This window comes from Neophocaena asiaeorientalis, unplaced genomic scaffold (genome assembly GCF_003031525.2).
Source record: "Neophocaena asiaeorientalis asiaeorientalis breed wild unplaced genomic scaffold, Neophocaena_asiaeorientalis_V1.1 scaffold292, whole genome shotgun sequence".
Lineage (NCBI taxonomy): Eukaryota > Metazoa > Chordata > Mammalia > Artiodactyla > Phocoenidae > Neophocaena > Neophocaena asiaeorientalis.
The window spans coordinates 528,506-541,897 of record NW_020173241.1 but is presented as its reverse complement, the minus strand read 5'-3'; the positions used below and the strand labels follow the sequence as shown (position 1 = coordinate 541,897).

The window sequence follows — 13,392 nt, the reverse complement described above, 5'->3', positions numbered from 1 at the left end:
TCAAGCTTGGTGGTCAAGTAGATAAATATTAAGGGGTTTTATATATTAGAAAAAGAGAACTATTCTTCCCTTCCCCCAAAACTTCATGATTTCAAGGAAGTGGTACATTTCTCTTAAAAATAGGTTTTAGCAAAAATAAATGAAAGAGTTTAAGTAATCAAAAGTAAAAATTTGATGTCAGTCGTCAACGTGGTGCCAGGCGACCTAAGATTGGGGAACACCGTGGTCCCACCGTTTCTCCCGCCACATCCCGGCCGAGCACCATTGGCAACAGTCACTCGATGAACTCCGCCCCCTCCTCGCTTCTCACCTCCGGGGGAGGCGGCAGAAGTGGCGGGAGCGCTTGGCTTTGACGGCACCAAGGTCAAGGGGGAGGGCGGGATCCGTCCCAATTTCTCCGAACCAAGCTGAGGGCCTTGGCGGGCACTACGCGCCCAATCTCGGAAGGCCGGGTTCTGCACTTCCAGTTGGGGCGACTTCGGTTTCCGAGGCTTCCTTGAGTCCAGTTTCCTCTTTTGGGAAACGGAGTGGCCAAGGCTGCCAATGCTGGATTAGGGCGCACCGGGACGAGGGACTACGGCCTCAGAGGGCGAACGGTCAGTAATGAGCCTCTCCGCCCCTGGGCTCGGGCCGCCGGCCGCTCAGGACAGGGTCATCGGACCACCGGACCCGGCGACCCTCTGCAAGGCCCCGGCTCGCGCGAATTCTAAGATGAGGACAAAGCCCGCCTGGATTTACCGTGAGCGCGCCGCCGCGGCCAATGGGGAGCCGGCGCGGGGTTGAGTGACCGGCTGGCGAAGCCAATGAGCATGTGGTTTGTTGCGAGGTGGCCTCGGCTCCGGCATTATAAAGAGCGCCACGAGTCGGCATTGTCAGGCGGCAGCACCGCGCGGGCCTGGTAGAGCTTCTGTGTTGGTGGCTTTCGTGCAGCGGCGACAGCGGCAGCGCAGGCCGAGGGAGGAAGACGCGAGGTCGCGGCGGCTCCGTCGGTAGACGGGGGAGAGGCCCGGCAGCGCAAGCGTGAGCGCGGCCGAGCCCGCGGTGCCTTCCCGGCGGGTGGGGACGAGCGGGCCCCGCGGCGTCATCGGCGGCGAGGTGAGCGGCCGGGCCCGCGGGTGGCGGGCGGGAACCCGGGCGGGAGCGGCGCCGGCCTGATGCGTCGTGGCTGCTCGTTGCAGGAGCCGCGCGCCACGGCCTAGCATGTCGGAAGCGGGTGAGGAGCAACCCATGGAGACGACGGGCGCCACCGAGAACGGACACGAGGCCGCCCCCGAAGGCGAGTCGCCGGCCGGGACTGGTGCTGGCACCGGGGTCGCGGCTGGCGCCGGAGGCGGGAGCGTGGCGCCCCAGGCCGGCAACCAGAACGGCGCCGAGGGTGACCAGATAAACGCCAGCAAGAACGAGGAGGACGCGGGGTAGGTGCGGCCGCTGGCCGACGGGGGGGCGCCGCCTTTGTTCCGGGGCCGCCTTTTGTTGGCGCCACGCGGCGGGGGGAGGGGCGGGCGGCCGGGGCCTGCTCGCGGCCCGCAGAGCAGCAGCCCCGCGCCGCCGGCTTTCCGTGCGCGCCGGAGTTTGCAGGAGTTTGTTGGGTCGACTTTGGCGCCGCCCCGGGGCCGCTGGCTGGCGCCCGGAAGCGGAGTGCGCTCGGACCCGGGGCCCGGCGGGTCGCGGACTGCCTGAGCTGCGTGGGCGGAGTTGGCGCGCGCCAGGGCCTTCCTTCTCCGCCTCTTTTCCAGGGCGGAGTCAAGGCCTGAACTCCTCGGCCCCGGAAGCCTTGAGTTCCTTGAGAGCGAGTGCTCGGAGGTGGCAGGGACCGTAGCGTTTTGATACACGGTTGTTAGACAAATTAGATTCCTTACAGTTGTGAGTGCCCAGGGCCTAGCTCTCCGGCTAGGTTGTGCTTCCTTTTCCCCCACCTCCTTGGGGGTACGGATCACCTGAGGCTTTGTTACGGTCAAGATTGGGTTTGGAAGGGCAGCGGAGTTATGTTAACATCTTCCGGAGGTAGAACCCTGTGGGCCCTAAGGGTAAACCTTTGTTCCGAATGGTGGCTTTATTTACAATCTTTTCAATGAAAGTTTTGCTAGGGCCAATCCTTCCGAAATGAGTTTTCTAAGGCTTGTTTCCCTGTTCTCACCCCACCATTTCAGAAAAATGTTCGTTGGTGGCCTGAGCTGGGATACCAGCAAAAAGGACCTAAAGGATTATTTTACCAAATTTGGAGAGGTCGTTGACTGTACAATAAAAATGGATCCCAACACTGGTCGGTCAAGAGGGTTTGGGTTTATCCTCTTCAAAGATGCAGCCAGCGTGGAGAAGGTAAGCTGGGTACTTTATAATCAGAAGTCTGTGTATTCTATGAGGATACTGTTCTTAGACCATGATTGGCTTATGTGTTTTGCACATGGTTGGGTGCTTTGGGAAAAGCAGAGAGGTTGGGAACTCCTGCTCTCCTTTTTGAAGGGATTAAAAGTAGAGATTAAATGGAGGAGTGAGTGGGCAGGAGTGGTCCAGGCAGATTATGGTTGACCGTTTATTATCTTGTGCCTATTCTGGACCCTGCTGAAGCAGACATTTCATTGAGAGGACTAGAAGAGAGTCCATGGTTGTTAGGAGATAAACATTATTTTACTCATTTTGTAGAAAACAAACCTAAGGCTCAGAAGGTTAAGTAGAAGAAATCACATAGCTAGTAAGGGGTGGAGTGTGAGGATTCCAGCCCTCACAGCCTAGCTCTAGCCTGTGCTTTTAATTATTGCTTTACTTCCGGAGGAGATAGGCCTTAAATTGGGGCTGCCTGGGCAGGAAGAGGGGTGTACGGCATGGGCAAAGACTGGTGGGGGGGGGGTTGAGGATAGATTTATAGGTGTTTAGGTAAACCAAGTGAAGTTTGGAGATAGGGTTGGGAAGTCAGATTGGGGGTAGAGTTTGAAGGGAGTGAAGCACATTTTGTGTGCCTGTGTTGGAGTCTTGTGGTTCAAAGAGAAGGTTCTTGTTCAGGGTCATGCTGCTGAGTTAGAACCCAGCTCCCTTCTGTTGGAACAGGTTCTAGACCAGAAGGAGCACAGGCTGGATGGCCGTGTCATTGACCCCAAAAAAGCCATGGCCATGAAGAAAGACCCAGTAAAGAAAATTTTTGTGGGGGGTCTGAATCCTGAAGCTACTGAGGAGAAGATCAGGGAGTACTTCGGCGAGTTTGGGGAGGTGAGTGTGTGGCTTCCGGAGTGGTCTGCCAGCTGCACCGAGGTTGCCTTCTTCCTGGTCCTTGGCACCTTGGCACCTTGGCTGGCTGGAGCTCTTTTTCACTCTGGTGTTCTTGAACGTTTTCTCCTGTGAGTTCCTTATAGGCTCTGCGGTAGGGTCCTGAGCTTTGCTTATGTTTGCAGATTGAAGCCATTGAGCTTCCAATGGATCCAAAGTCGAACAAAAGACGAGGCTTTGTTTTCATCACCTTTAAAGAAGAGGAACCTGTGAAGAAAGTTCTGGAGAAAAAGTTCCACACCATCAGTGGAAGTAAGGTAAGGTGTCCCCAGCTGTGTGTGCTTGGCATTCTGTTGGAGAGCTGGCCTTTGCAGGCGTGGATTAGGCATTGGGTTACCTCCAAGAGTTCTCCAGGGTATACGTTACTGTTTTCTGTACTGTTTGCTGTCCTCATAGGGGAGGGGCAGGTTGTCCTGTCTTTAACGGAGCTCCTAGGCTGGTAGGACAGGATATGAGGGAGGCAGGAGAATACTGGAGGACGGGAGGCTTATATGGGATAGAGTGTGTGCTGAGTAGCCTCTTCAGTTCCTGACTTAAAGGTAGAGGTCATGGTGTTTGGGATGTAGAGTGCAAAGTGTGTAAGTCCTACAGTTAAGGTCTCAGAAGATTCTAAAATTGCCATTTACTGTTTTCTGTGGAGAAGTCTTACCTGCTTTGGACGTTGTTGTAGAGCTTTTATCTTTATCTCCTGCCACAACCAAATCTGTTTTATCTTCATCCCCTTTGGTTACTGGTTAAATTAAGCCCCACCCCAAAGATCCTTTCCAGAGAGCTCCCAGGGTCCTGGCCACCTTAAATCTAGAGTCAGTTTTGACTTCAGATAAGCGAGAGTCCTGTTCAGTGAGGGGCAACTCTTCCCTCTGAACTCTGGACGGGAGAGAGGGTAGGTACTTCATGCTCCCTGTGTTCTCCAGTGGCCGAGGCAGTTGGGAGTTGAGGGTGTGGCCCACTGGCAAGGTGTGGCAGGCTCTGCCTGAGCAGGAGTGGCAGCCAGATAAGGTGGGACACACAGCGTGGGGCTCCTGGAAGCCTCAATCCTGGCTGGGAATTTTTGGAAAGATTGGATTTGGGATTGGGCCCCTAAATTTTATGTAAAATGAGATGGGATCATAGGGGCTGTTGGGTGAGACCTCATCCATTAGTGGTTACCCCAGTGGACAGTGACATGGAAAGAGGTCTTTGTCTCTGTGCCATGATGTGAAATGGGCATGAAGAGCCTATTAGGGCACCATTAGTCAAACTGCTAGTGGTTGATCTTGAAATAAGTGTATTTTAGCAGGTTGTATTCAGTATTTTTAACTTAGTAGGATAGAAAACATGAGATTGCATCACTCGATAATTTGCTGATTTTTTGAGTATGCTTGTATGGGGGCATCTTAACGTAAAATTTTTTTTTTTTTTTTTTGCGGTACGCGGGCCTCTCACTGTTGTGGCCTCTCCTGTTGCGGAGCACAGGCTCTGGACGCGCAGGCTCAGTGGCCATGGCTCATGGGCCCAGCCGCTCCGCAGCATGTGGGATCTTCCCGGGCCGGGGCACGAACCCGTGTCCCCTGCATCGGCCGGCAGACTCTCAACCACTGCGCCACCAGGGAAGCCCCGTAAAATGTTTTTTTAATTGGTCTTAATGGAGAGGGTTATGTGTCAGTGGACTTTCTTTTAAAAATATACTTAAAGCAGGAGCACTTGAAGGTCCATGACCCTCAGAGTTTTGAGCAAGAAGGAAATTGACTCTCTGGGCCCTAAGAAGACACAGATATCTGGCCCATCCCAACAGCACACCAGTGGTTGGAGGAGAAAGGGGGAGCAGTATGGCCTTAGGGAAGGCTGCCCTGAGCTTCAGTGGCTTTCTTTATAAGATGGAGGTTAGGTTTGCCACCTCAATAGTGTGTTTGAGTGGAATGCTTTTATTTCTTCTGGGGGGAAAAAAGAACCTTTTTTCTCTAAGATCCCTTACCTGGGAAGCCTTCTCTGACTCCCTTGCCCAAGGTGGCACCAGATTGACACCTGGTGTGGTGTCTTGCTACACTGGACTGGCATTGGTCCAGCTGTCCCTCTTCTCCCACTTGTTAGAGCACCCAAGGGTGACCATCAGTAGACCTATCCCATTGGGTGTATCCCATTGTTTCAAGCACTCTGGGGAAAGGCTTGAGCCAAAAAGCCCATTGTGTGAGTTTTTCGGTCTGTCTAGATTTTAGTTGTGATTCTGAGAGCTAGTCCAAATGTGGTTTCCCACCCCAGCATGTGTTCTTGAGCAGATAGAGAAGATCTGCCTCCTGAACGTTTGTCAGCGAAGGCCTTCATGCACACTCCCTGCCCAGGGCTTGTCCCACTGGCATGACCCACTGTTCTCTTGGCTTTCAGTGTGAAATCAAGGTGGCTCAGCCCAAAGAGGTTTATCAACAGCAGCAGTATGGCTCTGGGGGCCGTGGGAATCGCAACCGAGGGAACCGAGGCAGCGGTGGTGGTGGCGGAAGTGGAGGAGGTGAGTGGAACCCAGATGAAGATGAGTCCTGTTTCCCTGCCTGCATGGAGCTTCTGTGCCTGTTTTGGGGGCTCTCTTGGCCTCTGGTGCTTGGTGCAGCAGGGTGGGCAGAATCAGGAATGGTTTTCCTGGGTTGAGGCTATGCTGCTGCTGCTGCTGCTGCTTGGCGTAGAAGAGCCCATTTTTCTCATGTGGTCTGGGGCCCCAGGGCAGAGTGGCGTCTGCATCAAGATGGGGTGTGCTTGGCTCTGTGGCTGTCCTGAGTCTTGGTACACCCATGGGTGGGTGGGCTGAAGGGTAGGGCAAGGCTGTGCCAGGCGCTTAACCTCCTTCCGTCCCAGGCCCCTCTGACTCCAAAGCCTGAACTCCATCCTTTTTAAGGCCAAGCTGCCAGGGGGGGGTGGGGGTGAGCAGAGGGTGATTTGAATGAGAGTGAGCTGCCTCGGTTGCCCCAGTGAAGTTAGTTTTCCCTCCTGGCCTGGCCTTCTTACCCCCAGCTTGGGTCTCAGGTACAGGGCTGGGCCCAGGGCCCTCCCTCTACACCAGGACAGCAGCCCCTTGGCTTTTCTGAGTTGCCATAGTAACCTCGCCACCCAAAGGGCAGGATTTCCTCCATCCTAGCTCCTGCGTGTGCTAAATGGTCCATGGGCCCCTGTGCCCTGCTCCCCCCCACAGGTCAGAGTCAGAGTTGGAATCAGGGCTACGGCAGCTACTGGAACCAGGGCTACGGCTACCAGCAGGGCTACGGGCCCGGCTATGGCGGCTACGACTACTCGCCTTATGGTTATTACGGCTACGGCCCCGGCTACGACTACAGTAAGTAGGAGAGAGGGAGGCCCCCATCCACTCACCCACCCTGGGAGGCAGGACAGACAGTGCAGGGGCCACTGGCAGCAGGGGCTTTGGAGTCGGACAGGCTGGGCTTTGTGGCCTGGCTTGCTCACTGGAGCTACCCGATTTTGAGCTTTTGGGGCTCAGGAAGGTGGGGAAGATGTCTTATCAGAGTTGTTGGCTCTGGTGAGGATGTATATCAAGCGCCTGGCACAGGAGTAAATGCTCAGTAAGTTGTAGCTGCTCTCATTGTTGTTCTTGTCCCTAGGTCAGGGTAGTACAAATTACGGGAAGAGCCAGCGACGCGGTGGCCATCAGAATAACTACAAGCCATACTGAGGCTTTGGCAGGAGTGTCCGACTGACCGCACACGCTTTGTTTGGATATCGAGTGAACACAATTATGTACCAAATTTAACCTGGCAAACTTTCTATGGGCTGTCCCATGTGCGTCTTATTTAAAATTTCCCCCCTGGAAATCACTCTCCTGTTTAATATATCCAGAGCTCTAGTTGTTTTAGGCAGCGTGTGGTGTCTCGAGGCCAGAGCGGCATTATGGGCTCATTTTTATTACCCAGTTACCCGGAGCCAGATTGGAGGGTCTGCTTCCTGCGGCCGCTCTGCAGCCTGGACCTGTGGACCCTGGTTGTAAAGAGTAAATTGTATCTTAGGAAAACAGTGTCACCTTTTTTCACCTTTAATTTTATATTATTTGTGTCATACATTTCCTATAATGGAAGTGTTAATTTTACTGTACTTTTTGGTACCTTTCGGGAATCTAATGTATTGTAAGGTATTTTACACGTGTCCTGATTTTGCCACAACCTGGATATTGAAGCTATCCAAGCTTTTGAAATAAAAATTTAAAAACCCCCAAGCCTGGGTGAGTGTGGGATATACTGTGAAGGGGGACAGGTGCTCCAGAGCTCCAGTATCCTCCAAGACCACCTAACCTGCATCCTGTCAGGCATAAGCACACACTCTCCACATCTTTGGTTAGTTTCCTTTAATGACTTGGCCCTGCCTAGGACTTGTGCCCCTTTAAAGAAAGTGGAGTGGCTCAGATATTTGGGGCAGCTGTTCAAGGGGATGAAAACAGTACAGTGAGGGTTACCACCCTCAGTGGGGACACTGACCCAGGGCAGTTCGAGTCTGGAGCACCTTGGAACACCTGTCTTGACTTGCCATTGGAAATGGGATTCTCTCTCCCAGCAAAGACAGTGTGAACCTAAAGATAAGAGCAGACACACAAAGGGCCAGCTGGATCTGGGCAAGATGGTGCCCCTCCTGGTTGTAACGGCCCCCTATGGCAGGGCCTGTCTGTTGGCCTGATTGGAGCACCCCAAGTCTAGTGGCTGAGGCCTAAGATAGCTAGTTGTAAGACACAGCACTTGGCTGGGGGCTGCAGGTGGATAAAGCCTGCCAGAAGCTCTCCCGTGGAGGAACCTGCTGGAGAAGGGAGGAAGTAGCTTTTTTCTTTGCTCAGCCATCAAATGCAAACTTAAGTACTTTGGAGATTTTTCAGGGGTGGGGGATGGGGAGAGCCCAAGGCAGCCAGAGCCTCCCAGTATTAAAACTAACCTGTGGGAAGGGGACATCACTTGGAACAAGAATGTTGAAGGAGCTACTAAATGGGTGGTAAGGAACCCAGTTCTGGTTCTCTAGGAACAAGAAGTAAGGCCACTTACCTAGAAGACACCCCTCAGCAGAGCTGCCTCAGGGCTGGAGCCTCAGTGTCTTGCAACTTCTCACTTTCTCTTCCATGTCTGAAAAAGATGGTCAACCTTTCTCCTCTGCTAAAGACTTCTGCCTTCAGTGTCCAGGCTTCTTGGATGGCAGTGTGGAGACTGGGCCCACTGGCCTGTCCAAGCCCATTGTCCCACTCTTTACCCCTGTGTACAGGCCACCACAGGGTCAGCAACAACTTCCCAAGAGGACAAAACCAGCCCTCAGATTTCCTGAGGCTTCCAGGCTCAACTGAAGTCCCTTCTATACAGTAACTCTAAGCCAGTTCTGTGCCCAGTCAGCTTTTCCTCCGCAGGCTTCCCGAAAATACATTCCCTTCCCCCAGCAGGTTCCTTACCACTTCCAGTTGTGTCTAGTAGGGACTGGCCTTAGCTCTAGAGACCTGGTGACCACAGTGAAATAGCCTGGGGGTGGGCTGGGGGTGGTTGTAGCTGGGCTGCTTTGATCTCTATCAGGAAGATAGCATTTTGCCTATTTTGGGGTCCCCCACTGAGCTCTGTACATGGCAACATCGCCTCAGTGCATGATGTGTCCAATTTGGTAATTATAGATTTCCTTGTAAGTGGATTTAGAGGAGAGTTTGACTTTCCTAAATGATAAGGAATGTGCAGAGGGATTTCATTTTGTGTTGAATCAGTCCAGGGTGCAAATCTCATTTCAGCCGCTTAGCAGCTGAAGAAAGCAAAGCTACTGCCACCTACATCTCAGGGAGGCTTTAAGGACACAACGGAACCTCCCACTAGTTCCGATAGTTGGGCTTAAAAGCCCAGCCCTACTTCCCTTGTCCTGCATGCCACACTGGTGCCTGCCCAGGCAGGATGGGTGGTGGCTCATTTCCCATCTACCCAGGGCTCAGATTTTTGGGGGGCACAGGCAGGAATAGGGGAGGCCTCCACTTCAGCTCCCTACTCCCTGCACTGTTCAGAGGACACCTGGCTCAGCTGTTGCACCCCTGTCCCTGGGCATGCTGGGAGGTCCTAGCTCCAGGCTGGGTTGTAGAGACACAGTTATCAGCTGCCCCTTGGGTCTCCAGGCTCACCTGTCAGGATGGCATCCAGCTTTGCGACCACGTGTCGTGCGTTGTCCAAGCTGAAACACATCGGGGGCTTGAACTTCAGGACATTCCTTCCAGGGCCGTCGGTGCTCAACAAAATGTAGTTTTCTTTCAGCCTGCAAGGATAGGACACAGCAGGGCCTGCTGCCCACCAGCCAAGGGCACTTCACATGGGCCTTTCAGACCTTCCTCAGCCTGGCTTTGGCCTCGTGGGTGCGACTCCAGCCACACTGCCCTCAGAACGTTCCATAGGCCAGTTCCCACCAGGATACAGCACTGGCCACCCCCTGCCAAACTCCTGCCCAACTTTATGGCCCAGCATCAGAGGCCCCTGTCTGGGGTGCCCTACATCTGGCCCTGAGCCTGCTGCCTGCACACACCCCCCCCACCCCACCCCCAAGCAGGGGTCTTGCTTCATCCATCCCTGGAGCCCCAGTTGAAGCCGAGATTGGCCACGGGGCTACAATGTGGACAGCAAGAGTCCTTGCATTTTTCATTTTAACATGGTTTATATGACATTGTATGGTTTACTTTTTATATGGAAAGTGTCCAACATTCACAAAGAGAGTAGTACAGTGAATCCATGGAGCCCTCACCTAGCTTCTAACTTCCCTGCCAACCCTTTCTCTACTCTGCCCCCAGGTTATGTTGTAACCCCAGACAGGACTATCCAGTTTTAATTTCCAGTTCTTTTTGGAAGTTATTTAACATCATCATTGGTATCTAATAATTGTTTTTAATATTCCACATTTACACTTTTAACCTAGGAAGGTATTTTGGCCTCTGAGAGAAGGGGTCTGATGTGACTGTATTTACACTCTCTCTGACCCCGCACTCTCATTCTTTTTTATTTATTCCTTCTATGTAAGTCTTGTCAGGAGCAGGGTGTCCTCAGCCTGCCTCTGGCTCCTTTCTCGCATCCCAGTCTTCCTGGCACTGACAGCATCTGTGCTAGAAAGATCAGGTTCTGGACTTTAAATCCAGCTCTGCCTTTAGCAGGGTGACTGCCACTGAAACACCGTTCCACCTGGTTCCTGTTTCTTCACTGAACTGGAGAAACCACAGGGGTGGTTATAAGGTGGAGGAGGTCAGGCTTGGCTGAGGATCTGACTCCCTCCTTCCCACAGACCATCCTGAATTTCTGAGTCTTGAGGCTCCCTGGGGGAAGGGGTGGGTGAGCTGGTGGATGTGCTCAACCAGCACAGAGAAGGCAGGGGCTGGGCAGCCACGCAGGAGGGGTCAGCTTCAAAAAACGTGTGGGGAGAACGATTTTTACATCAATACTGTTTACGTGAATTTGAAACAATGACACACATTTCACAACTTGAATAAGGACACGCATCAAACACTAGATGGGTTTTCCAAGGTGGGGGAAGGAGGTAGGAGTGAGGAATGGAAATAAAAAGGAAGTAACGAAACAAGAGGGGAAAGGGTCCTGTGGCTTCGGTCCTGCCTGGGGTTCAAGTGAAAGAACATGGGAACCAGAACTGGGAGCAAGGGCTCCTGAGTCCTGAGATGCTGAGTCATCCAGACACTCCCCACCCAGACAAGGAACAGGAGTCCTATTTGAAAACCCTCTAGGAATGGGGAGTCTGGTTCTGCCACAGCCTCAGGTGTGGCTCTGGAGAAGCTGCTTCCCTCGGGCAGCCTGGGGCTGTGAAATGCAGCATTGGGGCTGCCTGGGTCTGAGAGCTTCTGCAGCTTTGGCATTTTTGGCAGAAGTGTCTGCTCAGGCTGGGAACGGACCGCACCCATCTGAAGCCTTTGCTGCCAGGCACTGGGTACAGAGCTGATGGGGCCGCTTTCTCAGTCCGCAGAGCCCAGTCAAAGGGGTGCACAGGTTGGCAGCCCTCTAACCCAGAGGCTAAAGGCCACCTCCTTCAGTCAACCCTGTGTGGGCCCAGCGTGCCTGGGAGAGGCAAGAGGGGAGCTCTTTCCCAGTCAGGGCCGTAGAAACAAGCTGTTTCAAGAAAAAATACCTGGACACTACATAGTCAGCCTCTTCGGTTGCTGGCATCCTTGTGGCCTCATCTTTGATCAGATCCACACCAATGAAGAGCCCAACGCCCCTGGAGCAGAAGGTGACATCTCAGGAGGCCAGGCCTGAGGGACCATGGTCCTTGCTCTCACCCTCTGCCTGGGCCTCAGCCAAGCCCCTGTCAGAAAGCCCACTCAGCCTCCTGGGGAGGTGGAGAGCTGTAGGAACCCTTGGAGGGTGCTAAAACAGTTCCAGGAAGTAACTGTGATGGTGAGGGGCCCTCAATGTGGATAGAGGAAAGTTTGATCCTGGCTTCACCCCCCTCCTCCCTCCAGAGGTGCCATCTTGGGCAGTAGCACCTGTAGGTGCTTCAGTTCCTCTGCGGAGTGGAGATAAAAGTTCCCACCATCCCAGGTGGTGGTGAAGTGAATGAAGGAACCACACCAGGCCCCTGGCAGGTGGTGACGCTACCCTGAGCCTCACCTGATGTCCCCAAGGATGGGATGTTTGGCTTTCTGCTGTCCAAGGAGCTCCATCAGGAGGCTGCCCACAGAGGCAGCATGAGCCTGCAGCTGCTCCTTTTCCAAGACATCCAGGACGGCCAGCCCCACAGCGCAGGACACTGGGCTGCCCCCAAACTGAGCCAGGGGACAAAGAGCATGTCAGGTGCTCAGCAGAGTGGGCCATGGCCCAGGGACTGTGAAGGGCAGCAGAACTGCCACACACAGTGCAAGGGCAGTGATGAGCACAGGCCTGAACCCCTCAGGGCTCAGCATGCTGGGCAGTAAATGGGGTTCTTCTGAGTCCCCCATGGGCTGTCCCATCTTTCCAGGTGCTAATGTGACTGTAATCCAGGCCAAGTACCCCCAGGGGTGCAATAGGATCCCCAAGAACATGCAAAAATCAGAGGAGAGGATGTACTGGGCATTCCCACACAGCTGATTTTGTCAAAAGGCTTCAGGGCCCCATCTCATGGACTGGACCCAGACCCACTGCATTGCACTGCCCATCACCTCTTTCAAGGAGGGTCAAGAGCAGCATGCCAGAGCCACACCCAGGAAAAGTCACTCTGTGGTTCCAGCTCACAGCTCTGCTGGCTGAGCCCAAGGCAGATTTTAGGGCGCAGACCACAAGCTGCCTATGAGCCAAATGCGGCCTGAGGATTCATTTTGTTTGGCTTGTGTGGCATAATTAAAAGTTTTGAATTAGGTGCTAATGTCTTAAGAGACTTAACACAAAAATATGTCTGACTTAAAACAAACCTAGCCTATCTGGCTACATTGGCACTACCTGTCCCCTTCAGGCACCCTGAGTGCTTTGACTCACTTCCTCCACCTGGCCCTGCAGGTGTCTGAGGACCTGCATTGCAGAGAGTCAGAAGGAAGGGGTCTCCTGCAGACCATCTTTTTTTTTTTTTTAAACTATAGCTTTAAAAAACCACAAAACTTTATTGAGGTATAGTTTACATACAATACACTGCATATATTTAAAATGTATGTAGTTCAGTGTGACTTGACAAATGTATATACCTGTGGAACCTCCACTACCATGAAAATACAAAACATTTCCAGCATTCCCCAAAGTTCCTTGTGTTCCCACCCACTACTGGCCCAGGCAACCACTGACTCTTTCTGTCACTATAGTTTTGCCTTTTCTGGAATGTCATGTGAATGGAATCACAAAATATGTAACCTTTTGTGCCTGGCTTCTGCGCAACATGTTTTTAAAATTCATCTATAATGTTGTGTGTATTGGTCGTTTGTTCATTTTATGGCTGCATAGTATTCCATTATATGGACACACTACAATTTGTTTATCCAAGTTCCCGTTGATAGACTCTTGGGGCTTATTTTGGTTTTGGGCTATTTACGAATAAAACTGTTATAAACATTTATAACAAGTCTTTCTGTTAACATACGTTCTCATTTCTCTTGGGTAAATACCTAGGAGTGGAACTGCTGGACAGCTTGATAAATATATATTTAACTATATAAAAAAGTGAAACTAAAAAAAAAAAAAAAAAAAAAAAGAGAAACTGTTT

General features: G+C 52.6%; 2 protein-coding genes across 5 annotated transcripts in view; one reads left to right on the top strand and one right to left on the bottom strand.

Moving 5' to 3' along the window:
- Window positions 1–849: 849 nt before the first annotated feature.
- HNRNPAB (heterogeneous nuclear ribonucleoprotein A/B) lies at window positions 850–7,450 on the top strand. 2 transcript variants are annotated; one of them, XM_024745601.1, is made up of 8 exons: window positions 855–1,095; window positions 1,179–1,415; window positions 2,151–2,319; window positions 3,046–3,204; window positions 3,387–3,518; window positions 5,623–5,743; window positions 6,419–6,559; window positions 6,843–7,450. In XM_024745601.1, the coding sequence occupies exons 2-8, from the start codon at window positions 1,201–1,203 to the stop codon at window positions 6,911–6,913; spliced, it is 1,008 nt and encodes a 335-aa protein (XP_024601369.1). In that variant the 5' UTR covers window positions 855–1,095; window positions 1,179–1,200; the 3' UTR covers window positions 6,914–7,450. The 2 variants fall into 2 exon arrangements, with proteins under 2 accessions (XP_024601370.1, XP_024601369.1); XM_024745602.1 differs by lacking the exon at window positions 6,419–6,559 and having other exon boundaries at window positions 850–1,095.
- Window positions 7,451–7,565: 115 nt separating this feature from the next.
- Window positions 7,566–13,392, bottom strand: part of PHYKPL (5-phosphohydroxy-L-lysine phospho-lyase) — a 25,372-nt gene continuing 19,545 nt past the window's right edge. For all 3 annotated transcript variants that reach the window (XM_024745597.1, XM_024745599.1, XM_024745600.1), the window contains 5 exons: window positions 11,835–11,989; window positions 11,353–11,442; window positions 9,359–9,489; window positions 8,262–8,339; window positions 7,566–7,801 (listed from right to left, as the gene is read on the bottom strand). In XM_024745597.1, coding sequence (XP_024601365.1) covers window positions 8,290–8,339; window positions 9,359–9,489; window positions 11,353–11,442; window positions 11,835–11,989 — 426 coding nt within the window. In that variant the 3' untranslated portion in view covers window positions 7,566–7,801; window positions 8,262–8,289. The remainder of the gene's footprint in view (window positions 7,802–8,261; window positions 8,340–9,358; window positions 9,490–11,352; window positions 11,443–11,834; window positions 11,990–13,392) is intronic.

Excerpts from the sequence above, each read along its gene's own strand:
- HNRNPAB (XM_024745601.1), top strand. The coding sequence starts at position 1,201 with ATGTCGGAAGCGGGTGAGGAGCAACCCATGGAGACGACGGGCGCCACC. Across the intron at positions 2,320-3,045 it reads ATGCAGCCAGCGTGGAGAAG|GTTCTAGACCAGAAGGAGCA; the intron begins GTAAGCTGGGTA and ends CTGTTGGAACAG. Across the intron at positions 6,560-6,842 it reads CGGCCCCGGCTACGACTACA|GTCAGGGTAGTACAAATTAC; the intron begins GTAAGTAGGAGA and ends TCTTGTCCCTAG.